We start from the raw sequence: 16,244 nt of genomic DNA, 5'->3' as shown, positions 1-16,244 counted from the left end.
GCACGAGGCCAGCCGCTTCGATCCCAAATCGCAGGTTTACTGCCTGCATTAAAGCACAGGGAAGGGTCTGGGGGAGAAGAACGGGGGGCCGGGCTGAGTCAGGGCCCTGGGAATTGGCAGTGGGGTTCAGCAGCCCCCAGACATCCGGGGCAGTCAATGCTCAGGGGACTGGGGTCAGAGGCAGTTGCTGCTTAACCTTAACACTTTGCGATCAAAGCAAGCACAGCACGAGGAAGAGACCACAAACTCCAGCAGCTGGAGACATCCCCAGTCCCACCAGACCTGGGACAGGGACACAAGACAGGTTTTTCCTTTCCGGTACCTGGGGCTGAGTCCGTTCCCCACGGTGCATCCTCATCTCCTCTCCTCCAGCAGTTTTAGCGAAGGTGCTCAAAGCACACGCACGGCACGCAGCCGAGCAGACCCACTCACTTCCACGAGCTGCCCGTTTCCTGAGAACAGCAGCTACGCTCGCGTCACAGCAGCAGCGCGAGTTTTCAGCCGGACGGTCAGGTTCTGCAAACCTCGAGATGTACCTCTGGGGAGAAAAGTCTTGGCTGGTGCCAAGGCACCGACTGCCTCAGCGACCTGTATGGGGACCACACGGACCTGTATGGACCACACGGACACTTGGTGCAACGCCTCCGGACGTCTGATGCTCCCGTTAAATACCTGAACTCGCAGATGGCTGGGAGAAACCAAACAATGTGTGATCCCGAGGCACCTCCCCGCTGCCCTCTCTGGGAGAGGGAGACATCCTCCTCCCAGCTGAGATGGTGAATGCCTTGGCACCACGGAAAGCCTGAGGAGCAGGAGCTCACGCGTAACGTTTTCTGCCTGGTTCTCAAACAGCAGCACCGCAGCAAAGCCTTGGAGGGCCAGGAGACAGGAACCAGCTCCGTTCTTCACCAGCTGAGACAGAAACTAGTCCCATTCCTGGCCAGCCACGACAACGCGGCCACCGCCACCATGCTGAACCTGCCTTCGGGGAAGGAAGCGGTCTCCTCGTCTTTCATGAGCTGCAACGTCCTCCTCCTTTGTAGCACCAACTTCAACAGAGCAGATCTCCTGCAAACGTGCGGGAACAGCCTCAGGAAAGGGAGGATCGTGAGGAAGCAAGAGGCAAACCGAGAAACCGTGCGATATGGCTCCAGCACCAGGGACCCGAGAGTCCGAAGATACTCAGCCCTGCAGCGCAGATCCGGCCTGACGCCAGCACGGTGGGCAAGAGAAGATGGTGCGATTTTTTTCGATACACCCTCAGGGAGGGCAGCGAAGGAAGACTTTGAGAGGCACGCCATTAACAGAGGCGAGTTTTGCTGTTCTAAGAGCTGCCAAGCCACAAGAACCACTGCCATGGGTGCCTGGCACGGAGCGGTGAGGAGCACGGCTCCGGAGCCACCACGTAGCACAGAATATTGCTCTTGGGATTCCTTTTATGGGGCAAAACAGATAATGCACAACGACCTCAGCAATCACCTTGGAGACCCCCAACAGAGCACGGTACTTTTTGTTTTGTAATTCAAGGTGACATAACCTATCAATCAAACACCAAGACCTCAACGGAGGGACATCGTCTTCTTCCAAACGGAGCCCAGAGCCCACTTCGGATCAGCAGAAGCCAAAAGCCACGGCTGGTTGCATGCAGTGCTGCTCCTGGGGATCTATTGGCACTTGAGCAGAGAAAGCAGATCCAAAGCAGTGAGCGTAGAAGTCGGTAGGTCTTGCTCTGCTCTCTTGGACACCAAGGGGTGTAAGCGCTGGAGGTTTCCTGGTTCATCGTTTCCTTTGGACATCCGCAAGCACTGCAGAGCCAGGGGACCCCTGCCAGCAGCCTCACAGGTCCCCCTGAGCACTGCTGGAGCTCTGAAGGCTTTACGGTGCTCTGGCCAACGATGGAGAAGGCTGAAAGGAGGGAAATTTTCCACTGGGATTCCTTGGCTGTTGACCTCCAGCTCCTTTGGCTTGCTTCGGTCTCCTTAGCTAGCACTGAAGGGAACCCAGCACAAACTCTGCTTAGCATGACCCCGCCCCAGCAGCTTGCAGCAGATATTCCTGCAATTTCTTTCCCCCCTCCTCTGGAGGCATAGAGCCGAGAAGCCCTGTGCTCAGGGAACACACCACGGGGCCAGGCAGCCCAGCAGGTACCCTTACCGCAGCCCTTGGTGCAGGGCCGAAGGCGACATCTGAAGCCACGATGGAAGAATCCCTGTAGATGAGCCAAATTAAGCAGTGTGCAGGTGTTAACGGAGAAAGAAGAGATTCGGGGAGATCTCCAAGCAAGGAAACGTTCGCTCTCAGCGGGCAGCACAGTGAAATTGAAACAGCGCTGGGCACGCCTTGGTCTGTATACATGGCACAGCCCACAAATCCATCAAAACTGACGTGAAAAGGAGACCAACCCGATCACCTTTTCCACTTTTCCAATAAGATAAGAGTTTTTAAGAGCAGCACGGAAAGCTGCTCTAGATATCAGGGGGATATCCATTAAACATACGTTTGCGAAGCTCCAGATCAACCTGCGTGGGGAAACAGCACTGGCTGTCTTTTAGAGCCGGCTGAGACCGATGGTGGCTCAGGCACGGGGCCGGTGTAAGCAACCACTTGAATTCCCTTCCAGCCTGTTAAGTGAACAAGGTTTCGCAGGCTCCGCTCGATGTAAAGAAGCGATGGTCCACAGATGGGAGGGTCACCAGCCAAGCAAGTCCAAGACAGTGCTAGGACACGCTGGACAAATCAGTTGGCACTGGAGGTATTTCTTGACAGTAAATCCAGTTCCTAGCCAACCAGGGGATGCACCCCTTTCTTCCAGCCACATAAAATTTCTTTTAGCAACCGGGCAGAGCAGCAGGGCCTCTACTACCTTTACTGCTGCCGGTTTTAGAAAGGACACTCATACAGACAGAAAGCCAACTGGAAATTGGCTTGCCAAGATGTCCAGAAATCATCATCCTGACCACCTCCCTTCTGGGGGACTAACTTGAGAGGCCTTCAGGAGGGAGGAAGGACAGGCAACAGGCAGGAGCAAGTGTCTTCAGAAAACCAGCACAGCTCTCCAGCACATACAGAGTGCACCAGCTCCAACGAGTGCTGCCAAAGTCACATTACCCTGAGAAATCCCTGACTATGGAGAAGAAACATTTGCAAAATAGACGTTCCTTAAGATAAGGTGTTGACATGACACCGTGGATGGGGTTTCACCCAAAGCCAAGCATTTAAAAGGGTCCTACCATGCTCAGTGGTGACAAAGGAAGAAGACATTTCATAAAGGCACCTGCTTTAAGATGAACTGTAATCTGAATGCGTGCCTCTCTCTGCTAATGATTGCTGGAGGATCAACGTCTAACTCAAATTAGACATCTCGTCCAACAAGATGATGGTTGGAAGGACTTCCACGATCAGAAACGCCTCACTGACAAATCACAAGAAGTCCACGCAGTTCTTTAAGCTTGGAGAACTTTCTAGGCACACAACAGTCACAGCTCACCCCTACACATCCTCTGTGCCACTCCTATCCAAACACAAAAAATCGCTCCATCAAACGATAATTTGAAAAAAGCCGCTGTCCTTATTCTGCTTGCCAACCTCAAGCACACCCCAAGGTCAGCCATCAGCTGTCTTTTCAATCCCTTTACGGAGAAAACCACAACAAAAAGCTCTAACAAGGGACCTGAAGTTTGACAGCAGAGAAGAGTCACGGCCGCTCACAGAGCTCTGAGCTGAGCGTTGCAGCCCAGGAGGTTACGGCATAGCCTCAACTCTTCCTGAGAACAGAAGATAAGCACAGGAGACAACACTAACGTCTTGTATACACCTCTGTTTTCTTCCTCTCTACGTGGAGGGAAGAGTCCCAGCTCAGCCAGGATCTGGAACGCCTTTGGGCTCATCTCCCTTATTCCTTGGTCCTGCCTCTATAGGAGAGGAAGGCAAAACAGCCTCATGAAGGGACTGCTCGGACACTCAGGGCTCCTTCCAGCAGACCACGGCAGGGCTGGTGCGCGTGTACCTCCCCGATTGTTCCAGACACAGGCCAAGAGGATACCCAAGCCCGGTCCTCATCCTGAGGTTAGGATCTAGAGGACACCGCTCTCACTTCTCAAGTGACTAACAAGTGCCCCGAAGTGGATTACGATGCTTTTGGGGTTTTTGTTTGGGGGTTTGCTTTTTGTTGTTGTTTGCTCTGGTTGTGGGGTTGTTCTTTTTGTGCTTTTTCTTTGTTTGTTTTTTCAAGTTTTTGCTTGCTTGTTTTCTGAAGTTACAACACTTTGATAGAAAAAACACTGGGGCCGAGATTCCTGATTGACAAAAACCTCAGTCCCCAACCTATTTAGTGACATACAGACAGGGACTGAGCTGTGTCCATGGAATTATCTCCTCTGAAGGCCCCAGTGAGCCAGCCTGATACCCAGACTTGTCCCTGGCACAGCCACGACCCCCAGTCTTCGAGCAGTGGGGACAAACACCTCCTCCACCGATGGCACTTCACAACCACCACGCATCTCTGTCCTTGCAGCCCTTTCCTGACACACCAGAAGTCCTCCACCTGCAATCATCTACAGCGAGGATAGCAACATAAGGTAAAATCGACAATTATTTTTAACATTGGAAACATTGGAAACGATCGTTCGGAAATGCTGGGCCTCCTGTTCCACCTTTATTTCAATGTGGCTGAAACTTTGCTTCCCTCCCCCCTTTTTTTTTCATTTAAAAATATTTAAAAAAGGGGGGGGAGGGAGGAAGGGTGAGCGGGAAAGAAGCACCAGCCTGGTATCCCGCTGGATTAACTTGGTGCCTTCAGCCCCTGTGTCCTACAGAAGGCAACCTGCCTCTCCCTCTCCCCCTCCATGGTGTGCTGAGGGCGATTTTAGAGCTCGAGAGCAGGATGATGGCAGGACCTGGATATCGGCTCAGGCAGAATAAAGCTGGATCTGGTCAAGCCTGGTTCTTACACAGGCTTCACACACCAGCACCGGGTCCCCAGGGCAAGGCACTCTAAACCCAAAGCCAATCTGGTGGGGAGGAAAGGTGACAAACACGCGAAGAGGAGTCTAAACATGCATGCGTCTACCTGTATAATGAAAGCTTTTTTTACCGTGCTCCACAGACGAAAGCTTAACGAATAACCCTTCTAAGCTTCCTTGATCGGCTGGCTTTGCTGTGGAGTGAAGGGCACACCTGATAAGATTAGCAGTCTACCACGGTCAGTCATGTATATAGGAAACATAGTTAAAAATAGAGAAAGTACAGCAACCCCTAACGTCTGCTCCCCGCGGGGTTTGCTCCGCTCACAGCCTGCTCTCTGTTAACAAGAGGGGAGCTTTTCCAGACAGGTGCAAAAGCTTCGCAGAAACTAGAGACAGGAAACACCTAGGAATGAATTAGAAGTCTGTTCCTCTCACGGTACATCAGGTATTAACCTGGTGGTTGGACAGGCAGGCAATGTAGCACCTTAACGCTTCTGGGCAGTCGCCTAATAGGGACTCCCTCTTATATTTCGCCATAAATACTTTACTGAGTCGCCTGCTGCGTTACTAACATCCACACAGTCTCTTCCAGAGGAAGAATGGTGTACCGAGAGTGATTCTTGTCCTTAAATCCTTGAGGATTCTGTACTTTCTATAGGGTTTTATTAAAGACTACTGCGAGAATGAAGGCAGAATACCATCTAAAGTGATTAAACGTTGTATTACGTGAACTTGAATGATTAAAGCTCACTTTAGAAGCGATTTGAATTGAAAGTTTCTTTTTGAGGTACTAAAATATCACATATTCTAATGGAACATAATTATTTGGCGGAGTTATCTGCAGAAATAACACCCTGGGCATGCTTGCAAATCAAATATAGTGCAAGGGTGAGTTGCATGTTAAAGGACAGGTGTGCCCAGAGTCCAAAAGGATGGCGAGCTTCGGCCAGCACAGCGCCCAGGGATGCGCACACATGAGCTCTTGTGTCTACCTCCCTCTGCTGTGCCATGCACGGGACAACCTACATCTTTATTCAGGTTTCTGCTACATTTAGCCCATCATTTCTTAAAACCGATGGGTGTTGGAGGCGTAGCTGTGGGGTTTTCTTCCCTTTCTGGTGTTGCTTTAAGCCTGCCTTGTGTTCGTGACCTTTAAAAAGATGAATTGTACAAATCCAAAGATCACAACACCTCACTGCCCCAGCCGTTACCCCAGTGCTTGGGGGTTATTAAACTGCATGCTGAGCCCAGCTCTGGCCTCCTCACTAATTCTTTACTTAAGTAACACTCAGAAGAGAGCTCGGCTTGCGTGAGGCTAACGGGATTGGGCTGCGAGACATTAACCCCGCAGGCGTGCACGTCTCTACCCTGCAGCCAGGCCAGGGGCCAGCCCAGAGCAGCGGGGGAGACGGCCACCACGAGATGCTCCAGTATAAATCCGTATCTCCAAATATAAATACATATCTCCAGTGTTTGATGTCCTCCCCTTAAAAGTGTGAAAGGAGGGGGGAAAAACAGAAAAGAGAGAGAGAAATAGATACAGCCCTTTCACCCCCAAGAAACACCACAGTGTCAGGAACCTAAAGGAATACGTTGGCAATGCCAACGACAGCTAAATCCCATTATTCCAAACTACCACCACAAAAAGCCACTCACCTGAAAAACTCTCTGCTAGGCTCCACTTGCAACCTGAACAGTCTGCTGCTAGGATGCCTGACAATAAAATGCAAGTGTAAAAGGCTGAACACAGGCCAAATGCTACAGTCACGGGGGGGGCGTTAGGTGGGGTAATTCGGGTTTTCGTGGGGAATACAACCTTTTGCTTAACGGGTGAGCTAGAACAGAAAACAGTCGTGACCTTCGTTTCGTTCAGTGGCCACGTACGAGCAACACCCCAGCGTTAGGCACAGTAACTTTAATGTTTCTGCCTCTGTACGGAGCGTTGTGTGCGGAGGTGGGAGGCAGAGCACGTGGGAGGCAGGGCGCTGGCACTCCCAGCTATTTGTGCTGCAGTTTGCAAACGTTTAGATGGATGGCTTAATCGGACCAGAGAGGCCTGACGCCGCACAGGGCAGAGAGGAGTAAAATCCATCTCGGAGAAGCGAGGGCCACCTCCGAGAACGCTCTGCCCTACTCCCCGCGTAACGAGGGATGAGGAATGAATGAGAAGCAGAAGTGGCTGCCAAAGCGGCATTTCTATGCATCCCCAGAGCACGAGGCTAGAGAGTTCATGAAGCCCAGGCGCTCGGCCTCATCAGTCTCCAGGAAGAGCTGGATGTGTTTTTAAGGCTACCTGAGACGTGGATCTAAATGAGTTTCACAAGCTGGTAGGCTGCACGATAGATCACACGTGAACACGGGCATTAGCATATACTACAGAGCGTTTAGCACACGGGGATATAAAGCAGCTATTGTTCTGGCGGTAAGGTAATACGTAACCAGATAGGCCCTGGCTTCATCTAAAAAACATTTTCCCAGCATTTCGCTGACTCGTTCAGCGGGAGCCTCGCCGCGACAACAGAGTGCACATTCATGGCCAAGGAGAGGGCCCAAGATGATGGGCGCTCTCCTCCAGCGCCGCGTTCCCGGCCCTACAGCACCGCCGGGCTCGGTCTCCTCCCTCCGTGCTGGGGGAGATCGTGCCTGTAGCCCTAAAGCTGTCACGAACACACAGTCAGGAGAGGTGAGCAGCTTTTGGAGGGCGCCAACACCTTGGGAAGGCGTTCAGAGCTTTGCCTTGCAAATACGGAAAGTGCAAGTGTCGCATCTCCGCTGGAGCCTTACCTTCCGCTAGCCACCGCGCTAGCTGCAAGGAGGTAAGCACGCTTCTTTTTTCCTCGGGAAAAAAGGGCTGGACACACAGCTTAAGCATCCTTTTTTCTCTTCTTCAAAGCATACCCGTCACGTCTAGCTACAGCGGCAGCCCTGCTACAACCCAGCACGCCCCTCGGCGCAGTGGTGCACGGTGCCTGCGGCCCCGCTCCTTTACGGGACGAGGCACCCGTCCGGCACAGGGTCCCCTCCCCCTGCGCACCGCCCGGCCCATCCTCGGCAAGGTGAGCAATAAATCACGGCCAATACACCTCTCCGACGTGGAACACGTCGTGTAAGGAGCAAGTTTTTACAGTGCACATTCCTCCTTTTTTCACACACACGCCGCTGTCTCCCGCTGCCCGGACCGCGCGGCAGGTGGGGTGGGTTCCTACCTCTCCCTCCCCAGAGCATTTATCCTTGGTATGCTACTGCCTCTGGCAGATTCCTTGCTTTTAAGCTCTGCACATCTGCTGATTTAAAAATAAAAACAAGCTTGGGCTCTGGCCTGGCGGCCGAAGGCACATTTGTGCAGGCGGGCACAGCCCGAGCCGCGCGGGCTGGGTGTCGGGAAGGCAGCTCGCCCCTGCGCACGCCAAGAGAAGGCGACGACATCTGCAGGGAGAAGAACAAAAAATTCGCTTTGCATCAGGCCCAAGTCATCTACGTGTTTTGTCCCTGCAGGGCTCAGCCCGGGCACACAGCAGCCTGCAAGGGGGAGACGCGTGGCACAAAGAGGAGGGCCGGCAGGCGCAAAATCCACGAGAAGATCAAGCAGCCGCTTGTGCAAGAGCCCGTCCGTCACTCCCCGCGCGCAGGGGCATGACAGGGCAGGTCGAAAAGTGGCTCCACAAGAGCAGGAAGGGGCGGCCGGAGAATCCTTTCTGCTTTGCATCTGCTGGGGGTGATTCAGAGCAGCACGGGGCCGTCTGGAGCAGAAGCAAGAAGGCAGCTCTCTGACAGCAGCAAAGGAGGAGAAAGCCTACAACGTGGCCAAGTCCTACAACGTGGCCAAGTCCTACAACGTGGCCAAGTCCAAGTCTCATTGATTTGCAGCGGGGCTCCAAACCTCTGAACGCTTAGCTCCTATTTGGAAGCGTGGCTTGGGCTGCCCCCAGTAAAACCAGACCCAGGACCTCCCAAGATTGGGCTGAGGACACGACAACGTAGCTGTGGGTGAGAGCCACGGGGGCTGCCTAATTGCAGACAAACACCGCTGGCTGCTGATCCCTGCGACTTCAAAGGAGTCGAACGCACTATATTTATGCCAGCAATAAAACCTCTGCTTCCATTAGCTATACATCCTCCTTTTAAACGCAGTGCACACACCAATTAGAGTCCCCTAATGCTTGGGAGTACAAAGCTTTTTTTTTTTCCTCCTTTTTTTTTTTTTTGAGGAGAAGGGGTGGAAGGGAAGAGATCAGGCGGCTCCGGGGAATAGCAGAGAGCCTTTCACTGCTAGGTCTCTCGTTCAAATCTGTCAGAGGGCAGCGGGAACAGATGGCCGTTTCTGAAGGCTGCTCCGTAGCTTACACGAAACGAGGGATTGTCTCGGACCGCGTCCTGGTGGACAACTTATTGATGCCACAAACGCGCTCTTAGCGGTTTCTGGCAGGGCTGGTGGAGAAACCAAGGGATTACACGGGTACGAAGCAAAATGCTCCCTACCTGATCAAAGGCACCTCTCCTGGGGGGAATCGAGGCAAATTGCTGGCAGCTTACGCCTGCCGCTGCCTGGGAACCTCTGGCTGCTCAAGTCTGGCTCTCGGTCCGAGACCGGCTGCTTCAGCCCGGTCCCCTGAACTCCCCTTTGGACATGCTGGAGGTTTTGAAGACGAAAATCATGGGAGAAAGCAGGGAGGAGGAAGTTCAGGATCTGGGGCAATAAGGAGGCAAACCCTTACAGAGTGAAAGCTTGCTACCATCGGCGAGCAACAGCAAATAAAGCCATGATCGATTTTAAACCAATTCTAAGCTCGTGCTCTGCTCAGTCTCTCCATTCTTAGAGCCTGCACCTTCTCCAGGGCATAATTTTAATTTTCTGAGGGCAGGTGGCAAGAAGTCCACCAGTGCCCGAGCGGGCCACCAGCCTGCTGGCCTCGTGCAGCGCAGCAGAGGGGGGCCCAGGTGAGCCATCAGAAAGCACCACACAGAGGGGAGGTTGGATGCTTTAGGGAAGAGATTAAGGATACAGGGTGGGAGTGGGAGGAACAAGCCAAAATCTGACTTAGAAACACCACCTCTGTTTTTGGAAAAGATTCAGAGGAAACCAGAAGAAACTGATTTTTTCTTCTATGAACTTGAGCAGCTTCCCATCGACTCACGGAAGCACGTGGGCACTCCTGACCTGGAAACCGTGCTTTGCAGCAGTGTCTGGTGCTACTCCAAACATACCAACCTGCCTCCAAACATACCAACCTGAGGGGCTTGAGGACGATGAGGAAACGGCAGCCTCCCCCAGGTAGCCAGCAAGCAGAAGCCACCACCCCCGGTCTCGTGTGCCGGCCCGCCGGGGTGCGCGGCGCAGGAAAATAGGGCAATTCCCCTGCAATCTCCCCGCACAGCTGGTTCCTGGCTGCGGATTACCGCTGTCACATGAGCTGCTTTACAGCAAAGCCAAGCTGTCTTCGTGAGCTGAGAAGGTCACTGGGAGACAGGGGCCTCCGGGGACAGACACACCGCCCTCTGCTGCGGCGGCGATTTACTTCCCGGCGGGGAGAAAGGCGATCCCTTCTGGTCGGAGGGCAACGAGAAATGGTTTTTACCTCCCAGCCGTCTGCCCGGCGATCATTAGGACTCACTCCGGGAAAGGGGAGAGCGGGGGTATCCCCGGATCTGGGTCTCATGCTGCCTGCCAGGCTGCAGTCGAGGTACTGGAGGGCTGGGAGAGCTGTGCAGTGATGGCTTTACCTTCCCCTTCCTCGTGCACACACAAGCGCACGTCACCAACCTTTAGGACAAGGCCACTTGAGTGTCACCGGTAAAGGGATGCCAAGGTGGATGTGCATCTCCCCCAGCACTCTTGCACAAGCTCAGAGCATGAATGAGCCAATCCTTCCTCAAAGGAAGCAGCAAGAAACGTCCTCTTCAAACCTAAAACTCTAAAGGAAGCGGCAAAAAATGTCCTCTTCAAACCTACAACTCTAAAAGAAGCAGCAAGAAACATCCTCCAAACCTAAAACTCTAAAGGAAGCAGCAAGAAACGTCCTTCTCAAACCTACAACTCCAATGGAGGCAGAAAGAAACGTCCTCTTCAAACCTACAACTTTAACTGCTGAACACCGGGGCCAACGAAGAGGAACGGGTTTCGGTTGGAAAAACAGAAGTCTGCGGGTCCGTTTCAGCCTCCTGGGAAAATGAATTAAAGCCTGCCATCTTCATCATCCTGCCACAGGCAGGGCTGGTGGGCAAGGAAAACATTTCTGCGAGCGAGATCGCTCACATGCTTAGTGCTTGCAGGACAGGGCTCTTTACTATGCCCCAGAGGCAGAAGACAGATGGGGTTGTGCTTTTAGGCTTGAAAAATCAGCCCCTGTTACAGAGATCCAACAGAGAGGAGACGTCCAGCCACAAAATAATTCTCTAGACGTGCTCAGAAAAAAGCAATCCGGGAACTCCAGAGGTCAGCCTCTGCTAAGAAAGCAGCTGAGGCTGTTTCCAAAGAGGGGCAGGGAGCTTTTTAAGGAGCAAACCCTGAGAGCAAAGCGCAGTTAGCTGGGCTCTGCACGTGGTGAACCCACGGTCTGAATCGGAGCACGGACAGGAGGCTGAGCAGCTCTGCAGGGAAGGAATTTGGTCTCACACACGGGGTTATTAGCTTCATAAACACACAGACACACAGACCGTGCCTCGGTGCGCTCGGGAGCTGAGCTTGGGGAAGCCCCAGCTCGCAGCGTACCTCTCCTTCCAGTGGGGTGCCCAGCAGGGGGGAGGTTCACAAAACCCTTCTCGTTTCATCAGATGCCTTACACGGCTCCAACAGCTTGCTGGGATTTCAGCCAGCTTCCCATTTGGATCAGGTTGCACCCTGCGCCCGCGGCTGGCCATTAAGAGCCGGGAGCTGGCGACTGCCCCGGGGTCAGAGGAGCCTCCATCCGTTCAGCCCTCATTTTCCAAAGCTCTCCCAGTACAGCAGGAGAGGGTTTCTCGAGCCAGCCCAGCTCGTGGCCACGAGGGTACCTGCTAGGAAAGGCAAGGACCGCTCCCTGCTGCCATGAAACAACAGACTGCAGCCCAGTTCTGCGCCGTGAGGGTGCAGGGGGATTAGAAACCCCTCTCCATCTGCCCTGCTGCAGCGTAATCACAATTCCCCAAGCCCTTGAACGGTGCGAGGGGTAAGAGTGGGATGGCACGGGGAGAAAAACAGCAACGGGACCGCAGACAAAGCTGGGGACTTCGGCGCTCACCTGTCACCACGTGGATGGGGACGAGTGACACAAGTGACATAAGTCTCGCTCTGCTCCAGCTCAACTCCAAGTCCCTCTGCCAGCAGGGAAGGGGAGCTGGGAGCTCTCGTTTGGGGTGGCAGGAGAAAGAGCAGAGGGGTCTGCGCCCTGGGATCGTGCAAGCAGAGGGAAGCGAGGCAGCGCTTGGTCGTCTCCTCCCCAGGGGAGATGGAAAACCTTCCGGGGATGGGCTACGATTCCCAACGTCTCACAGGACCCCAAAAGCTGGGGAGGTGGGCTGCCACACGGCACATATTTGAATGAATTATTTATTCAAATAACATTGTAATTATATTAACAAATTATTAATAGTATTTATTTTATTCCACGTGCGCCTCATCGTGGTAGCAGTGAACAAGGAGCAGCGAGCACGGGCTGGTTTTGATCTCACCTTAAATCACCACCCACCCGATTTAATTCTTAGGGGTTTGAATGCTCAGATCCGCGCGGCCAGCACAGACATCACCTGCGGGGGGGAAGCAGCCCGTGGTCCTCTCGCTGGTGCCCCTGCCCTATTTGCGAAGGGGGCAGGAGCCCCGTGAAGGAGCCCTGCAGGTCCCGCTGTGCCAACCAAGCCTCTGATCGGGGTTAGGGTTAGGCACGAGGAGGACGACGCCCGGAAAAACGGCAGCAGCACTACTGAGATCTGCTCGCAGACGCCGCACAAACGCCTCCATCCCTTCGCATCCCAAGTCTTGCGCTGGAAACGGCGGCAAGCAAGGAAATATTTATCTATCCAGCTCCGTGCCCCCAGACATACTCATAGAAACGTGCTAAATATACCGATCGCCCTTCCTTTCCTACTTCCATACAACCTCAGCTCTTTCAGATAAAAGCTTGTCAAAGGATTAGGATCTCCATCTCTTGCAGGTACCCCGAAGGCCCCACTGCAACCAAACTATTTTAGGTCCAAAGTTCTTAAATATCCAAGCCTCACAGTCAGGATGCATACACATCGGGGGGGGGGGGGGAACCCTACAATCTACCATCAGAAAAAAAAACACCCTCGAACAAGATCCCATGCACTTTTTAATCACGCGATCCCCTTGGCCAAGTGAATGTGGAGTGATTTGGAGCTGCCCAATGTCACCACGTTACGCAGCAGGCAGGGGGAAGGCACCTTCCCTGTGAGCAAAAGTGACCACAAAACACCCCCAGGTATCCACAAAACACCCCCAGGTATCCACAAAACACCCCCAGGTATCCACAAAACACCCCCAGGTATCCACAAAACACCCCCAGGTATCCCAAGTCAACACCACCAAGCTGCTGGGGACTTGTTGCCCTCAGCTGAAACAACTGGCAGCAAGCACTGGCAACGGTACAGTTGAGCAAAAAGCCTCGCTAAGAAATCACAGAGCCACAGAACCACAGAATAACCCGAGCTGGAAGGGACCCACAAGGATCATCGAGTCCGACCCCTGGCACCACCCAGGTCTACCCCAAAATTCAGACCGTGTGACTGAGAGCACAGTCCAAACGCTTCTTAAACTCCGACAGGCTCGGTGCCGTGACTGCGTCCCTGGGGAGCCTGTTCCAGTGCGCGAGCACCCTCTCGGTGAAGAACCTCTTCCTGATGTCCAGCCCGAACCTCCCCTGTCGCAGCCTGACACCATTCCTCAGGTCCTATCGCTGCTCATTAAAGGGAATATGGAAGAAAGCAAGCTCCAGGAAACATGATTATACAGCACCCACGTCGCTTCAGCTGCCCAAAGGGCCGGCCTCTGCTCAGTACGCATTCTGCACCCAGCAGCCCTTCCTGAAGCCACGTGAATTATTGAGGGGCCGTGAGATGAAGGCGCAGGAGCCTGGATAAATATCCTACAAACACGCCAAAGAAAGAGGCTTCTAATTCAGCCTAAAATCAGACTGAATTTCTAGACAGGCAGCACGTTCATTCAGAGCGTTCCCAGCCTCGTCGCTCTTTGCGATGGAGGGCGACCAAGTGAGGGGAGCTCAGCCGTGGGAAATTGGGAAGGCAAAAACCCTACGGGAGGAAGAAACGGGGCCACTGCTGCAGGAGGGCAGCAGGAGAGCCGTGCCCCTTTGAGACGAACCTCCAGGAGGAGGACCAGAGCCCTGCCTGCTTCTTCCACCCGTGCTCTGCCGTAGCCAAGCCAGGCATGTCTTTCCATCCTTCCGTGCACGGAGCAACCACGTCCCTCTGCCCTGAAGATCTCGGACCGAACAGTCCTCAACATCCACCTGCCTCAGCAGAGCTGAGCCTTCTCGAAGGAAAAAAAGGGGAAAAAAGAAAAGTTTTCTTCCCGACTGCTGCCTTCTGATCCAGGATTTCTGTGTTTTGGTCCTAAGGTGCTCGGGGTCCCCCAATTAAAGTGCTCGGGGTCCCCCCAAATAGGAGCCTCTCAAGTGCATCAATTCAGGGGACAGATCAAGGAGCACGGCGTCACCAGATCTGAATTTTCCAAGAGAAATTCAAGATCTTAGGAGAACTTAAGCTTTCTGTTACGTGCACAAAGATGACGGGCAGTGCCTTAGGTAGCAGACTTGCTGTAAGTATTACAGCAGGCATCAAACAGCTCCGCTTTTCGAATTCACAGCTAAAGAAAAAACCCTGCTCAGCCCGGAGTCGATACCAGCCCCATTTCCTCTCCCAGCCCAGAACAAAAGGGAACATATTGCAACTGTGCTGAGAGAGGAGGGCTGCTGCCTATTTCTTTAAATGTAATGTTAATGCCTCGTAATCAGCTTTAATTTTTAAACAGGCCCAGCCCTCCTGTCCATTTCTCCTAATTCAGGACACGTGGAAGGTAAATGGCCTGTGCTTAAACCAGGCCAGCATCGGCGGTGACAGCTGGGGAGCCTGTAAGTCTCAACTGCCTGCTAAGAGGAATGGATGTCAGAGCCCACCGGGGAGGGGAAACGGGGAGGCGCTGGAGATGCTGTAAGGTCACCAAGAAGCCCCGAGATGAGGTCAGGTGGGGCACGGCTCACTGACTGGATGGGAACTCGCCAAAACCAGCGGGACGCCAAGAAATGCTGGAAATGATCAAGCAGCAAAAGGACTCGGCTGCAACTCCCTACCCCTGATGAAGGCGGTTTCCCTTTCTGGATCACAAAAAGGCTGAGGAGCGAAGGCAAGCGTCTTTTAGGGGACGGCAACGGCCACCCGAGGAGCTCCCGGTGTCTCCCCGGGATGCTGCCTTCCCTCTTTGCAAGCTTGAGGGCATGTTTCAGAGCTAAAAAAGCAGCCTGTAAACTTCACGTGAGACTTGGGGGCATAGAACAGGAACACACACAAAAACCGGCAAAAGGGACCCAAAAAAAGCAAAGAGCAACAGGCTCTTCCTTGCACTCCTCCGACAGCTGTCTTTGCAGAGAGACCTGTAGCGCTCACCCTATAAAAATATCTTCGCCCAAGGAAATCAAGTGAGTTCGTGAGTCTCCCTGCCTGAAAAGACAAACTGCACCCAGAAATACCATTTGGGGTGTTAGCCAAGGGACTTACCGAGGTCACAATAAGCAGGGAAGCCCTACAGCCAGCCCTCGGGTGCCGTGGCCTCCACCTCCTGCCCTAACTCGGCCAAACTGGTGCTGGGAGCAGCCCGGGTCCTGGGCAAAGCCGGCTCCGAGCCTGTGCTGGGGGTAAGAGAACCGCTGGTGCAGGTGGCGCCTGGTTTGTGGGACCAGAGGGAAAACCTGGCGTCCGACAGCGCAAGAGGGAGCCGTCGGAGCCACCGTTTTTAGCCCCGGTTGGTGGGCAGACAAATCCTAATCGTCAGCAGCGCCAAGGCGTCGAGCCGGAGCCGCACGGCGCCCGGCACAGCCCCGTGGCAGAAGGGCAGCCTGAGCAGGCAAAGGGTCGTGCCCAGGAGGAGGGCAGGGCTGCAGCACAAAGGAGAAGCCCCACGAGAGGCTTCGAGCAAGGAGAGCCGTGCCAGAGCGAGCAGGTAGCACTTAGCTGGCGGGGTTCGGTGCCAACGCAGCAGCAGCCCCGGGAGCGAGCGCCCTGCAAAACCCTTTGCCCCCCGTGGTGCTGGGGAAATCCCGAGCAGCACCGCTG

General features: G+C 53.8%; 1 protein-coding gene across 13 annotated transcripts in view; it reads right to left on the bottom strand.

The window, feature by feature from the left end:
• The window catches only part of NRF1 (nuclear respiratory factor 1), a 61,876-nt gene that overhangs the window by 5,387 nt on the left and 40,245 nt on the right, over positions 1 to 16,244 (bottom strand). For 5 of the 13 annotated variants that reach the window (XM_083840760.1, XM_083840759.1, XM_083840753.1 and 2 more), the window contains 2 exons: positions 6,621 to 6,677; positions 5,069 to 5,155 (listed from right to left, as the gene is read on the bottom strand). The exons of 2 other annotated variants lie outside the window; for them this stretch is intronic. In XM_083840760.1, the coding sequence (XP_083696886.1) occupies positions 5,069 to 5,155; positions 6,621 to 6,677 (144 nt within the window). Of the gene's footprint in view, positions 1 to 322; positions 4,554 to 5,068; positions 5,156 to 6,620; positions 6,678 to 16,244 lie in introns of all 13 variants that reach the window. 6 more of the 13 variants (XM_083840765.1, XM_083840755.1, XR_014585732.1 and 3 more) reach the window with 5 other exon arrangements.

This window comes from Anser anser (assembly GCF_964211835.1).
Source record: "Anser anser genome assembly, chromosome: 1".
In the NCBI taxonomy this organism is placed as follows: Eukaryota; Metazoa; Chordata; class Aves; order Anseriformes; family Anatidae; genus Anser; species Anser anser.
The sequence above is the reverse complement of the archived record's forward strand: the minus strand, read 5'-3'. Positions and strand labels throughout refer to the sequence as shown.